Below are 15,398 nucleotides of genomic sequence, written 5' to 3'. Positions count from 1 at the left end.
ATCTCATGCAAAAGAAACGACCTGCTCTGTTCCCACAGAACATGGTTATTAAAACAGAGCCACTTCATGACTTCAGTTCAACAGCTGCTCACCCAGGACTCGCCATATGAAAAATCCCCAATTCTCTGTCTTCTCTGGCCTCAAGCATAGCTAGACAGTGAAAGTGATTCATTGTGCCAATGGCATGCCTTCATAGTTACCTCACAAGTATTTCAAAATGTTTTCATGAAATAAAATCCCAGGGATGATAAATGTCCATTTGGGACAGAGATATTCAAGGGTTCTGAAAAAACAGGGTATTAGATTTTCCACAGCTCCATGCCAGACTAATGGGAAGAACAGATAAAATATTACCTAATTAAATTTAAGTTCCTTTTATTTTTTTTCTTTGAATGATTGCTAGGCCTCCAAGCCAGGTGAGAAAGGGAGTGGAGGAGGATATTGGAAAAACACTGAACTTAAAGTATGAAGACATGGGTCAGTCCCAATCTCACCACCCTGCAAGCTATTCGTACATGGTAAACTAAAGTTCCACATCAGCTTCCTCACCTGTAAAAAATGAGGCTGATTCCACTTGCCTATCCTGTCTTTCTAATTGTAAGTGCCACATCATGAAAAAGTGCTATACAAATGTTAAAAGGTATCTGAAAATTGGGTGGCATTATTACTAGTTAAGCTTACCAGCACTTCAAATTCATCAGCCTCTTCTCTAAACTTATAGCATTGCTTCCTTTCTCTTAACTTTTTCTTTTATGAAAAATGAAACTAGTACACCAAACTTCACTCTAACTGCCCACAATGTGGTCCTTCGTAGTTTATATGTTGGGCCTCTTCCTTTCTCTTTCCTTGCTACCAAACTCCTGAGCTAATTAAATAGAAGACTGCCAGCTTCTATTATAAACATTCTCCTATTTGAAATATAGTATGATTACATATTTGGCTTCCTCAAAATATCCCTTAAGGTTCCGCTCTCTCACTCAAAATACTTATTGGGCCTTACATTAGGCACTGGTGATACAGCAGTGAGTCCTTGCTTTTGTGGCATTTACAGCCTGGTGAGTGGGACATGCATCAATCACACTTTGCTTTATTCTTTACCGTAAGTTATTGTGACATTCTACATCTGCTCTGCTACATTGGAACATGGCTGATTTCTCTTAATACAATGGCGGTCATATAAATAAGTATAAACTGAGTGACCAAAAACATTAGTCAAAAATCACTCCAGGGAAGACAGAAATCACTGAAGGCTTTATTGAAGGAAATTATATTTCTCCAAGCATTTGGTACTCAGTCCATTCAAGCAGATGAATCACTAAGGAAGCCTGAAAGAGACTATGAAAATATACTCAAATTTCAAAAATGTATATTACTCATATTTCATATTACTCATATAGAAATATGAGTCTTACAAATAGACTGAGCCAGAAAATGATGAGCCATTGAAGCCCACCCCTACAGAATCTATGGGACCTACTAGGTCCTTGAATAAGAACTAGGTTCAGAATTGCTGCCCAATAATACCTGTGAAAATATGTCCTTGAGTGAACATAGGACCAGCCCCTAGTCTGGATTCTTGATGAAGATATTCTTTGGAAAATTTAAAGACATAGTTTTAGATTGTTGGGGAAAATGGGGCCCTGGCCTACAACTGCTAAACTTAAGAGGTCTGGTGGTGTACTAAAATGTCAATGATCATCCTCTCCCTAACTCGATCTCTCTGATGAGCAACACTAAATACAGTTGACTAGGGTGTCAGGGAGGTAGTAAAGCCCTTGTAGCTAAACTATAAGGAATAGAAACTGTGACTCTAACTTTATACTAGCCAATGTTACAACTAACTGAATTCACCAACCACAGACAAATTAAGAAAGCAGAAGCATTTCAGCAGAACCACAACAGAAAAGAAATAAAGTGTTTTCTTTTTATAACTGATTGACTACTGTTGAGGTACTTCTTCCCTGTCAATAGGTAGGTAGGTAGGTAAGAGGGGAGGTAGGTAAGACAGCTATTTCATGGCTAAAAGCATGGCTTCTGGGGCCAAACTGTCTAGGCTCAACTCTCAGCATTGCCATGCAATAGCTGGGTGAACATGAGCAAGATACTTAAACTTTCTTGGGGAATTAACAGGACCTACCTTAAATGGTTTTGTAAAGATTAAATGAATTAGATAAAAACAGCTCTTAATTCAACAAATGGTCCTGGGACAACTAAATATCCACATGCAAGAGAATGAAGTTAGACTCCCTCCTCGCACATAAAAATTAACTCAAAATGGATCAGAGACCTAAAGGTAGGTGGTAAAATTATAAATCACTTACAAATAGTAAATCTTTGTAATGTGGGACAAGCAAACTTTTCACAAATATGACAGAGAGCACAAGCAACAAAAGAAAAAATAAATTGTATTTCATCAAGTTAAAAACATTTGGGCTGAAAAGGATATCATCAAGAAGGTGAAAAGACAGCATACAGAATGACAGAAAATATCTGCAAATCGTATTATCTGATAAGAGACTTGCATTTAGGATATATTTTTAAAAACTATTACAGTTCAATATTAAAAAGATAAACCAATTATAAAGTAGGTAAAGGATCTGAACAGACATTCTCCAAAGAAGATACATGATGACTAACAAGTATATGAAAAGATGTTGAAAATCATCAACCATCAGGGAAATGTAAATCAAGACCACAATGAGATACACACTTCACATTATGGATGAATATAATAAAAAAGACAGATAATAACAAGTGTTGATGAGGATGTGGAGAAACTGGAATTCTCATATACTGCTGCTTGAAATGTCAAATAATGTACCCACTTCAGAATAGTGTGACAGTTCCTGAAAAGGTTAAACAGCATTACCATCTGATGCAGCAATTCTGCTCCTAGGTATATACCCAAGAAATATGAAGATATATGTCCACCAAAAAATTATACAAAAATCTTCATAACACAATTATTGATAATACTCAAAAAGTAGAAGCAACTCAAATGTCAATCAACTGATGACGGATAAATAAAATGATAAAATGTGGTAAATCTATATGATAAAATATTATTCAGCCATGAAAAGGAATGGAGTACTGATATATGCTACCACATCAATGAACTTTGAAAACCTCATGCTAAGTGAAAGAAGCTGTGACAAATTACTACATAGTGTATGTTTCCATTTGTATGAAATGTCCAGAAGAGGCAAATAGAGACAGAAAGTAGACTAGTAGTTGCCTAGGGCTGGGAGGGAGTTAGGAGGAATGGAGAGTAATTGATAATGGGTAAAGGGTTTCTTTTGATGTATAAAAATATTCTAGAATTGATTGCGGTGATGGTTACTCCTATCCATAAATCTACTAAAATTACTCAATTGTGTACTTTTTTAAAAAGTAAATTGTATGGTATATAAACTCAAATCTATTATATGGTATATAAATCTCAAAGCTATTGTATTAAGGGAAAAAGCACTAAACACAGTGCCTTACACATATTAGCTAATATTATTATTTGTCAGTAGTATTACAGCATCCCTTAGAGATTGTCTACTCTAATCCTTTCATGTTACAGATGAGGAAGTTGAGAGCCAGATGGCTGACTTGCCCAAGATTAAATAGCTAGTAAGTAGGAATAAGTACTGAACCAGAAACTTTACCCAATTGCAGTCCATACGTTTTCTGGGATCCTGGAGTTCCCTTCTGACAATGTAAAAATACAAACTTAGGTCAAAAGTTCCCATGTCTGAGAAAACCCAAGCCAAATCAGTTCTCCTCCAAAGTTAAGACAGGATTTATGCTTTAAAAATAGAGATACAGAATTCTCTTTGGAAAGATCTACCAAATTCTTGTAGGAAACAGTCTACCCAAAGTAGGGGAAAGGCTATATGAAAAGTTACAAGGCACTTCTTAAAAATGTATCTTAAGTTTTCAGGGAAAGGTAAACAGACAAGTTTCCAGACCCGTGGGTGGAATGGGTGTAGCAGATTCACCAAGAGGCTCACAGGGCCATACTAAAGGGAGTCTACTGTTTAAAGCCAATTCACGTCCTTAAAAGGTCAAATGGAGAGAAATTAAACTTGGGAGAAGCATTTTAAGACTGCGCTGTTACAAAACCACGGGCCACTTAACTGATTAATGATGGCAATGAGGGCAGGGACCAGAAAAGAGTCTTTCGAACCTGTCATCCCCACACACAACAGCAACTTTCAGGGAAACACCCTTGTCTTTCCATTTTCAGACCCTAGGAGGTGTGAGGGTAGAAAGGCTAGGTAGAGAAGATGAAAAAGTGAGCAGAAAGGAGATGAGATGACACAACCAGGATTCTCTGATGCTGGGCTCAAAGTCCTCAAGAAAAGCTCCCATGAACAAGGAAGAAAGAGTGAAGAAAAAAAAACAGGGATACCTGGAACTGGACAAAGGTAAAAAGATAAAAGGATACTTTTTCTCCCCCAGAAGAAGTCTGTCACAAAAGCAAACCTGCAAATACACGATCAGTGTGACACCCAAGAAAATGACATATGCGGCTGGGCATGGTGCCTCATGCCTGGAATCCCAGCACTATGAGAGGCCAAGGTGGGTGGATCACCTGAGATCAGGCTCAAGGCCAACCTGACCAACATGGTGAAACCCCATCTCTACTAAAAATACAAAAATTAGCCAGGCATAGTGGCAGGCACCTGTAGTCCCAGCTACTTGGGAGGCTGAGACATGAGAATAGCTTGAACCCGGGAGGTGGAGGCTGCAGTGAGCTGAGATTGCACCACTGTACTCCAGCCTGGGCGACAGAGCAAGGCTCTCTCTCAAAAAAAAAAAAAAAAAAGAAAGAAAGAAAGTAAACAGAATGACACATGCCCCCAAGTGTGAGAATGCAAGAGGGAATCTGTCCCTATCCAACCAGTTTTCTTGGCAAACACTTTCCATTCTCTGAATGAGCCCAGATTAACTCACTGACCCCTGTGCCTGTGCCACATATCTCCCACCCCATCACCTGCACAGGCTCGCTGTTCCCACCTGCTTCCCTTCATATCTTCCTATTGACCTCACTTTTTTCTAACTTTGTCACCAAAGAAGTCAAAGAAATAAATCGGAGGATTCAAAGACAATAATTTCAGTACATTTTAAAAAATTGTAAAATATAGGAATTCTCATCTCTGTTTACCACGTTCAATTCATTCATTTTTCAAATATTCATTGATGCACCATTTTTGGACAGGCACTATGCTGGGGATGCTGGGGGGACTAGGGTAGGGAGTTAAAATGAGAGTGTCTACTTGGAAAGATGAACAGATAAATAATCACCGTGATAAGTGCTGTGCTGGAGATATGCAGATGTCAAAAGACCTTAGAAGGTCTCCAATCCACTTGGAGGATAGGGAATATAGAAGAGAAGGCATTTCAGTGAAATAGGGTGTCTTTGACAAATCACTAAGAATAAGTTCTATATAAAAAAGGGGAAGAGGGTGATAGAAAGCTGAGGAGGCAGCATAGGCAAGAACATCCAGCATGAGAGAACAGTGACAGACATCAGGAACATCTTTCAGGAACATCAGGTAAAATGGACTTAGGGCTCAAGTCAAAGGAGCTAAAATAATACACCCTGGAAAGTGGTATGATCATTTCTGCATCTGCTCCAGAGAAACCTGCCAAAATATGATTAGCATAATACCCAAGAGAACGTCACATTCCCCATGTGTGAAAATGCAAGAGGGAATTATTTCTAATAGTTCTTAAGCTCAGCAACAACAGAGTAGACACAAAAGCCACAGAATGTGCTTAGGCTTTACTTTAATGATATAGGGATATCATGTATCATCAGCCTGTGGAGTATAGAGGTGGTTTACAAAGGATAAACCTTCATTGTTTGGAAAGGAAAGATCAGAGAACTCTTTATGAAGTTTAAACAAAATCAGAGGAATAAAGAGATGTGGGAAAGAAAGAAAAAAAGAAAGTACATTGAGGACAGTCCAATCCAACTGTGAACTCATAAGGGACAGCCTGTAAATTCAAAACAGCCTACTGTTTTCTGATTACTTGTGCTACTTTATTAAAATTGCCACAATCACAAAACTAGTCTACCTCTTTCTCTCCTCATTATTGGCCCTAACCCAAAAATAGTGGGAGTAAATGATTTAATCATTTATTTTCATGCTCCATTTTGTTCTTAAAATTACTGTGGTTGGTGCCCCTCCTTTAGCTTCTACTAAAGACTTTACATAATGAAAGTTCATGAAGTGTCTGGATTATTAACAGTTACTTATCCAAAAAGATGAGACATGGTTCATTGATTTGATTCTATTAGTTCTCTCTTGGAGATATTTTTCTCCACCCTCTGTGAAGAAACATTTCTTTCTGTGTCATACAGGATGAGTCATTTTTGTAGTTTTAATTCCCTCTTGAGTCCTACAATAATACTAAAATACTCACAGTGACTACAGTATCCTTTGCAGGAAAAGAATTGTAACTTAACCATTTAAATATAGTCACTAAGTTATGTGGCATTCACTGACTCAAAGTTGAAAAAGACTCCAAAATTCTTATCCAGTATTATTTGAGTATACAAGGACAAAAGGAGAGGCCAAACTAAGTCTAGGATGCACAATACAAAGAAGAAAATGAGAAGACCAAAGTTACAGTCTCAATACTATGACATGATACTAAACTATACAGTCAGTCAGCCAATATATATTTGCGGGCCTAGTATATACTGGGCACTGTTTGTAGGTGTTTGGAATACAACAGTAAACAAAAACAAAGATCCTAGTTTTCATTCTGGAAAAGGTAAGAGGCAGTAGAATTTGGAAAAGACAGACAATAAACAATAGACATAATGAAGTAAATTATATAGTATAAATTATATAGTAAGAAGATAAGAGTTACAGAAAAAGAAAACAAAAAGTAGACCAGGGTTAGTAATTAAGGGGGTGGGGGACAGTTACAATTTTAAATAGGGTGGTTAGAGTAACCCTCAATTAGAAGTGCCAAGACGTGAAATGCAGTGGAAGCAACCATTTGAGAGTTGCATAATACTTTAACAAGCTACTTTGACTCCTGCTGACTTTGTTTCCCCATTTTTAGAACTGAAATAATAATTCTCATTAAATAAGGGTGCTTTTTACATTGAGATAGTGACTATTACTCTAAGCAACATTTTAGTTTCCTGACAAGCATGGGAAGCAACTGGATGAAGGGCAATGGAAGGAAGGGCACTGCATTATGAAAAGGACTTTTTAAAAGAAAACCATCTTTAGGCACTATTTCCCTTTGTGGAAATAAAGTGAATATTTTCTGAACTCCATCTGGGACACATGAACAATGAGCATGAAATCTTAGTAACTGTATAAATAACCTTTATTCACGGTGTCACTGCATCATGTATTGTTTTGAATTCTCTTTAAATTTCCTTCTATATATTTATCCAAAGTTGAATCATCTGTTTTAGATTATGGGACCCTGAAAAGCAAGAACTAGTCTATGTAACTACTTTTAAACATCTGCACAATGCCATATATCTATGTGTGTATATATATATATACACACACACACACATATATATTGACATGTAACAAATACTATTTGATTATAATTAGGAGTGTCTTGGTTTTCTCACAACACGAACATGTATTTTTAACCCAAACAGCTTAAAGCATTTAACGAAAAGTTTTACACACCTACAAAGTGCTTTTAGGAAGCAGATGTGCAGTGCAGTGTGGCACAGTAAGATGCATAAAGCAAAGGCTTTGAAAATAAACTGCCTGGGTTTCAGGACCCAGCCTAACCACATATTAGCTGTACAACTTTGGGTGAATCACTTAACATCTCCAAACTTCAGTTACTTCACGTGGGAAGACTTGAAACATAATACCTGCTCCCAAGATTTTTGTGTAATTGAGCTAATAAGCATGGAAGTACCTGGCACAGTTTCTGAGCCACCAAAAAAATGTTAAGTTTTCTCTTCACCAAATCTCCCCATTCCCACCCCTCATGCTAATCTCTCCACACACACACACACACACACACACACACACACCATCAGTGAGTAAATTAAGTGTCTTGCATTAAACTACAAGCAGAGAATAGAATAAGAGACAGCCAAGATTTCCTTACTCTATTTCACTAGCCCTGGCAGCCTCTCAGTGCGGAATCCTTGGTTATTTCCTTTCTCAAGGAGGAGATACTATTCTAGTTTGACAGATCCTTTCCTGGACACACTCTCAGAATTCCCTAAGGTTCTTATCATGGCTAATGGATAACAATGCAGAGGCTATGGGAGTGAATAATCACTCTCTCTCAGCTAAAAACTTCCTTTATTGACTTCTCTAACTTCCCGTCAACATCTTGCTGCCAAATCAACCTCTTGTTCTAGGCAATTATTAAAAGCAATTTTCTTGAAACTGAAAAACACATTAAGCCTTCAACAATAAATCACACTAACATCAATTACTAGCCAATTAGATTACTAGAGTATCAGACTCAGACAATATTTGCAATATTGAAATATTTTCAAAATAAAGTTGTTTACATTTCTATTTCTGTCTTTAACCCTTAAAATGCAAATACAGGAGTGAAGACAGATGTATTTTAGTTATTTCTTTTCTACAAGATAAAGTGGATAGTAATATTATGTTAAGAAAACACTTATTTAGTATCTAGAATGATAGCATTATCTATTATTTATTAAAAGAGAAACTAAAAGTAATACAATTAAATGCTTGTTCTTGTGACTTAGTAAAATAATATAAAGTTTTCATTTCAATTATGTGGCAATGCTTTGTATAGCTGTATTCCAAATACATAGCATGGTGCCTAGAACATAGCAGGCAGTCAATACATTTTTACCAAATGAAATGAATAAATTACCAGTTGATTTTATACTGAGGACCAACCTATGACCTTTAATCCCTCCAAAATAAAACACACAATCCCATTATATGTGAACTATATCCACAACACCAGAATCTAAGATTCTCACTCTGAAAGAGTAACTAGAACAACTTCTTTTTGAGGCAATTCTGCTTACTTAGCACATTATTCCCCCCTACAGTTTTCCTTCTTTTGTTTTTGTACTAAGGATATTTGTATAAAAACAGGATCTTTGTTGCTTAGTAATTCATCTGCTCCAGCTGCTTGTATTCTGTTCCCAATCAAAATTCTTGGTTTTCAGCCTCCTCATCATTTTTATAAGGAGCTGAATGAATTGGCCAGGATTGTTCCTTTCTCCCTCTCCATGGAACACCAGGCCCCAAGCTCCCCGACACTGCTCCTCTTTTTGTTTCTATCTTTGGGTTGTGTGTGTACTCTAGAACACTTTTATCAGTGAAGAGTGCATCAAAGTATTGTGCCATGCATAGTCTCTCATATATCATCTATCAGCTCATCAAAAAGTGCTCACTGATTAACAGAGGATTCCCTCCTCAGTTTCAGAATTCTCTCGCTTAAGTTAGGGGAGGGTTACACCAAAGTCAGAGAGGGTACATGGGAGCGGGTTGTGAAGGCCAGTAGCCCAGAGAAAATCAAGGGCAGCTGGGTGCTTTTAGGTGGATAACAAAGAATTACTCCATCAAAAGCAAAAGCACATAGGAAAGTTGATCACCTACTGTTAATGTTAATTCAGTTTAAAGCACTTTATTAACTACACATACATATTTTCCAATGTCTAATTCTCATCATGTTCTTTTTCATTCCAGACTTGCCTGTCTCTTTCCCAGAGCTCTGTTCCTCTTATTTCTCACTGTTTCTACAAAAGAGACAATAAACAATTTTCTAGCCACTTATCATCATAAACCCTGACATGCTAAATTACCCCCTGCTCAGTTTATGGACCACAGTGGGCCCATAAAACTCCTCCCTCACTAGCAACCCACCCCACACAAAATTCTCACTTCCCTTTTTCCTTGCTTTAGGAAGCTTCCTAAAAAAAGCAATTGAGCCACACCCACTACCTCCTGTGCTAGGGGTTTGTCCCCTAATCCTGGGACACTAGGGAGCTCCTTACCTGGAAGACAGTTGCACTCAAAAGTGAAGTCACCAGTCTGCCGACAGGTGCCTCCATTGACACAAGGCGAGGGTGCACAGGGCACATACAAGCTGTCACAGTACTGGCCTGTGAAGCCCTGAGGGCACTGGCACTGATAGGAACCAGGCAGGTTGAGGCAGGTGCCACCATGCTGGCAGTGTCCTGGAATGTCACACTCATTGACATCAGTCTCACACTTTTGCCCTGTGAAGCCTGTGAGGCATTTGCAGGAGAACTGATTGGCCACAGTGGTACAGGTACTTCCATTTGCACAGGGATGAGACAGGCAGGCATCAGTCCATTGGCACTCCTTACCTAAAGGAAGGATAACAAAACTCAGTACTGGCCACAGAAATAGGAGATGGCCCCATCCTCAATACCACATTGACATCAGGGAGCTCTTGCATGGAGAAGACCTCAACTCTTTGCATTTTACAAAAGGCTAAATCAGAGCCTCCTTAAGGTCATCTGACACAGAGCCCTCTCCAGTAACTCTCCAAGGGCCTCAGCAGAGACACAAGGACTCAGTGGGTATAGCACCTGGAGGCAACTGTAGGTCAGTCACATTGAAGCCCAATCCTGCAGGATGCTATCAGCAATAGGAGTCTGGATCCATCTACTCTCTCAGAGCTCACTGTCTTTGCATATGCTGCTCCTCTGTTTGAACACCAACTTCTGGGTCAGGCGCCATGGCTCATACCTGTAATCCTAGCACTTTGGGAGGCCGAAGCAGACAGATCATGAGGTAAGGAGTTCAAGACCAGCCTGGCCAATATGGTGAAACCCTGTCTCTACTAAAAATACAAAAATTAGCTGGGCATGGTGGCGCGCAGCTGTAATCCCAGCTACTCGGAAGGCTGAGGCAGAAGATTCACTTGAACCAGGGAGGCGGAGGTTGCAGTGAGCTGAGCTCCAGCCTGGGCAACACAGAGAGACTCTGTCTCAAAAAAAAAAAAGAAATATCAACTTCCCTTCTGTTTTCCTAGTGAACTCTCACTTATCTTGGCAACTCTGCTCTAAAGTTCCAACCTCTGTAAAGTCATCCTTAGTGCTCCCCACACACATACACATGTGCGCAAACACAGATACACCAAGTTTGCTGTTTCCTTCTATTATACCACCTGCCACACTGGCAGGGTTGGGTCTCCATGGTATGCTCTCACATCATGTCTGTTGAATGGATAAAATATATCGATATTTTCCACAAAATATAGTTACTAAGTAGACCTCTGGTGATAGAAACAAGTGAATACTACTTCTGTTTCCTCTAAATGTAACATACACATATATTCTGGGAAACATTTTATTAATTGTGGCCTTGCTATAATTATCACTTGATGTGTTTGAAAATGATGAAGGACCTCTGGGTCCCTATATATCAAATGAAATAGCCATCAGGAGGACAGAGGTCTAGAAGGTATTCCGTGGACTTTCTCAAGTAGGAAAGTACCAGCACTAGCAGGAAGACTCTGATGGGTTGAAAACTAAATCACGATGCCAGGGGAAGCAAAGCAGATTATTTGAGGTAGAAAGAGAAAGAGAAAAAACTATGCTCACAGAACTAGAAAATTTGATATGCACATGGCTGGCTTTTTGTTTTCATTAGTCTAAGTCTTTTATTATTTAAACTACAGAGATGAGAACTCCTTGAATTTGTTAATACTCCAGTTGATTGTCTGGGAAAGTATCTAAATCTCTGACCCCACAGAAAGGTAAATGGGAGACACAAGAGTTTTTCCATAAGGGAAAAAGATGTGACATGTGACATATGAGCACAGAAAAGTATTCTCTGCCTATCAAGCAATGTCAAATCAAAGGAGAAAAGTGTAACACAAATTTAGGTACAGCATATACATCTCAGGGAGCTAAGACAGAAAATGAAGGAACTGCAATTCTTCCTGTCTTTCCACTCATGTCACTAAGAGACACTTACAGTGGAGAAGAGATATAAATGCTCACTTCTGGCAAGTGTGATTTTCAGAGTGATGCCCACAACTGAAACAGAAAGATCCCTGGGCCAGAAGTGGTGGCTGACGCCTGTAATCCCAGCACTTTGGGAGGCTGAGGTGGGCAGATCACTTGCAGTTAGGAGTTTGAGACCAGGCTGGCCAACATGGTGAAACGCCACCTCTTCTAAAAATACAAAAATTAGCCAGGCTTCATGTCACATGCCTGTAATCCCAGCTACTTGGGAGGCTGAGGCACTAGAATCACTTGAACCTAGGAGATAGAGGTTGCAGTGAGCAGAGACTATGCCACTGTACTGAGCAACAGAGTGAGACAGGGAAGGAAAGGGAAAGGGAAAGGGAAGGGGAAGTGGAAAGGGAAGGGGAAGGGGATGGGGAAGGGGAAGGGAACGGAACCCTGAATTTGGTTTCCATATATATTATGTACAAGCACTAACTTGCTGCCTCTGCTTCTTCATCTCTGAGTGGAGATGAGCTAGTAAGGTCTCACTGAGGTATAGAGCTATCACAAAGACCAAAAGGATGACCTTGATCTGTGACGACTCCTAAAGTGATAGACAAAAGTAGCAAATGTATAAAAGATGATCAGAATCGGCCGGGTGAGGTGGCTCACACCTGTAATCCCAGCACTTTGGGAGGCCGAGGTGGATCACGAGGTCAGGAGATCAAGACCATCCTGGCTAACACGGTGAAACCCCGTCTCTACTAAAAATACAAAAATTAGCCAGGCGTGGTGGCGGGCACCTGTAGTCCCAGCTACTCAGGAGGCTGAGGCAGGAGAATGGCGTGAACCCGAGAGGTGGAGTTTGCAGTGAGCAGACATGGTGCCACTGCATTCCAGCCTGGGTGACAGAGTGAGACTCCGTCTCAAAAAAAAAAAAAAAAGATCAGAATCTTGCAGAACACACCAAGAAGAGATCCTTTTTAACAGCAAAGGAAGAAGTTTTAATCTGGGGACTATTTCAGAGTGGCATTTTAATTATGAAGAAGGCATTAGTGTCATTTCCACTAGTCAGAATTAAAATATTTTAAATAGGTATGTGTGCCCCCACTTTGCTTCATAATAGCAAAACAACTCAAAACTGACTATCAGGAAGAAATTATTCTTATAACCACCAAATATTTTCAACAACTTACATCATCAATGCTATCATCGTCATGATGGAGATAATGGATCATCCTAACTACCCTCTACCCCACCAACACATTTTGATGAATGATACGGTTTGGCTGTGTCCCCAACCCAAATCTCAACTTGAATTGTATCTCCCAGAATTCCCATGTGTTGTGGAAGGGACCCAGGGGGAGGTAATTGAATCATGGGGGCCAGTCTTTCCTGCGCTATTCTCATGATAAGTAAATAAGTCTCATGAGATCTGATGGGTTTATCAGTGGTTCCACTTCTGCTCCTTCCTAATTTTCTCTTGCCGCCACCGTGAAAGAAGTGCCTTCTGCCTCCCATCATAATTCTGAGGCCTCCCCAGCCATGTGGAATTGAAAGTCCAATTAAACCTCTTTTCTTCCCAGTCTCAGGTATATCTTTATCAGCAGCATGAAAGTGGACTAATACAGTAAATTGGTACTGAGAGTGGGTTTTTTTGCCAGAGTGCCAACTATCCTGAGGGAAACTTTGGAGGGAACCAGCTTCTAGATGGTAGATCTTTCGTCCCTACACCCAGGTTGTATGACTGATTTGCACATCAGGACTGCTATGGACCTCCACAAGAGTTTCCTCTGGCTGTGCCCTGCCCAGGCATAGTTCACCACCTTTCAGGTCCTAACATTTGTGCTCATGCTCCACCTTCCCAGTGAAGAAAATAAGATGGGCCAGTGGAAGGCTGACCTGGCTACTGCCACTGCAGAGTGCCCAATTCGCCAGCAGCAGAAACCAACACTGCACCTTTGATACAGCACTATTTCAGGGTCATCAGCCAGCTACTTGGTGGCAGGTTGATTACATTGGACCTCTTCCATCATGAAAAAGGCAAATGTCTGTCCTTACTGGAATAGACACTTACTCTGGATATGGGTTGGCCTAACCTGCATGCAATACTTCTGCCAAGACTACCATCCCTGGACTCATGGAATGCCTTATCCACCATCATGGTATTCCACACAGCATTGTGTCTGACCAAGGCACTCACTTTATGGCTAAAGAAGTACAGCAGTGGGCTCATGCTCATGGAATTCACTGGTCTTACCATGTTCCCCAACATCCTGAGGCAGAATGGTGGAATAGCCTTTTGCAGTCACAATTACAGTGCCAACAAGGTGAGAATACTTTGCACGATTGGGGCAAAGTTCTCAAGAAGGCCGTGTATGCTCTGAATCAGCGTCCAATATATGGTACTGTTTCTCCCATAGGATTCAGAGATCCAGGAATCAAGGGGTGGAAATGGAAGTGGCACCACTCACCATCACCCTTAGTGATCCACTAGCAAAATGTTTGCTTCCTGTTCCCGCAACATTAAGTTCTGCGGGCCTAGAGGTCTTATTTCCAGAGGAAGGAATGCTGCCACCAGGAGACACAACAATAATTCCATTAAACTGGTAGTTAAGATTGCCGCCAGGACACTTTGGGCTCCTCCTACCTTAAAGTAAACAGGTTAAGAAGGGCGTTACAGTGTTGGTTGGGCTATCAAGGCTATCAAGACCCAGGCTATCAAGATGAAATCAGTCTACTACTCCACAATGGAGGTAAGAAAGAGTATTCATGGAATACAGGAGATCCATCAGGGTGTCTCTTAGTATTATCATGCCCTGTGATTAAGGTCAATGGGAAATTACAACAGCCCAATCCAAGCAGGACTACAAATGGTCCAGATCCCTCAGGAACGAAGGTTTGGGACTGTCCACCAGGGAAAAAAAAAACACACACACACACACAACCTGCTGAGGTGCTTGCTGAAGGCAAAAGGAATACAAAATGGGCAGAAGAAGGTAGTCATCAATACCAGCTACTACCATGTGACCAGCTGCAGAAACGAGGACTGTAATTGTCCTCAGTATTTCCTCCTTCTTTTATTAAAACACATCTGTGCTTGTACATACTTGTACTAAGAAAATATCTTCATTTTATTTCCTTTCTCCTTTATCATGTGACATAAGATTTACTGACTTCACATAAGCATTTAAGTATTGTTAACTTTATGTAAAGAGTATTTCAGTTGGGGATTGGTGCACTTCCGGATGTACGAAGAATAGTTGTACTACATTAGGTGTAATTATGACTTGATTATTGTCTTTATTTGAAGATTATGTATGATCTCAGGAGAGGTGTATGGGTTCAAGTTGACAAGGGGCAGACTTGTGGTTAAAACTGAGTCTGTCAACTTGATTGAATTGAAGGATACAAAGTATTGATCTTGGGTGTGTCTGAGAGAGTGTCGCTAAAGGAGATTAACATTTGAGTCAGTGGGCTG

The 15,398-nt window shown here is 40.0% G+C and overlaps 1 protein-coding gene across 5 annotated transcripts in view; it reads right to left on the bottom strand.

Annotated features, from left to right (window-relative positions):
• Positions 1–15,398, bottom strand: part of NOTCH2 (notch receptor 2) — a 192,729-nt gene that overhangs the window by 75,415 nt on the left and 101,916 nt on the right. For 4 of the 5 annotated variants that reach the window (XM_030934979.1, XM_030934977.1, XM_030934978.1 and 1 more), the window contains one exon: positions 9,989–10,324. In XM_030934979.1, the coding sequence (XP_030790839.1) occupies positions 9,989–10,324 (336 nt within the window). Of the gene's footprint in view, positions 1–8,865; positions 9,731–9,988; positions 10,325–15,398 lie in introns of those variants that run through there. The other variant, XM_030934980.1, reaches the window with a different exon arrangement.

Source organism: Rhinopithecus roxellana, chromosome 8, assembly GCF_007565055.1.
Source record: "Rhinopithecus roxellana isolate Shanxi Qingling chromosome 8, ASM756505v1, whole genome shotgun sequence".
NCBI lineage: Eukaryota > Metazoa > Chordata > Mammalia > Primates > Cercopithecidae > Rhinopithecus > Rhinopithecus roxellana.
This window is presented reverse-complemented; position numbering and strand designations above follow the sequence as displayed.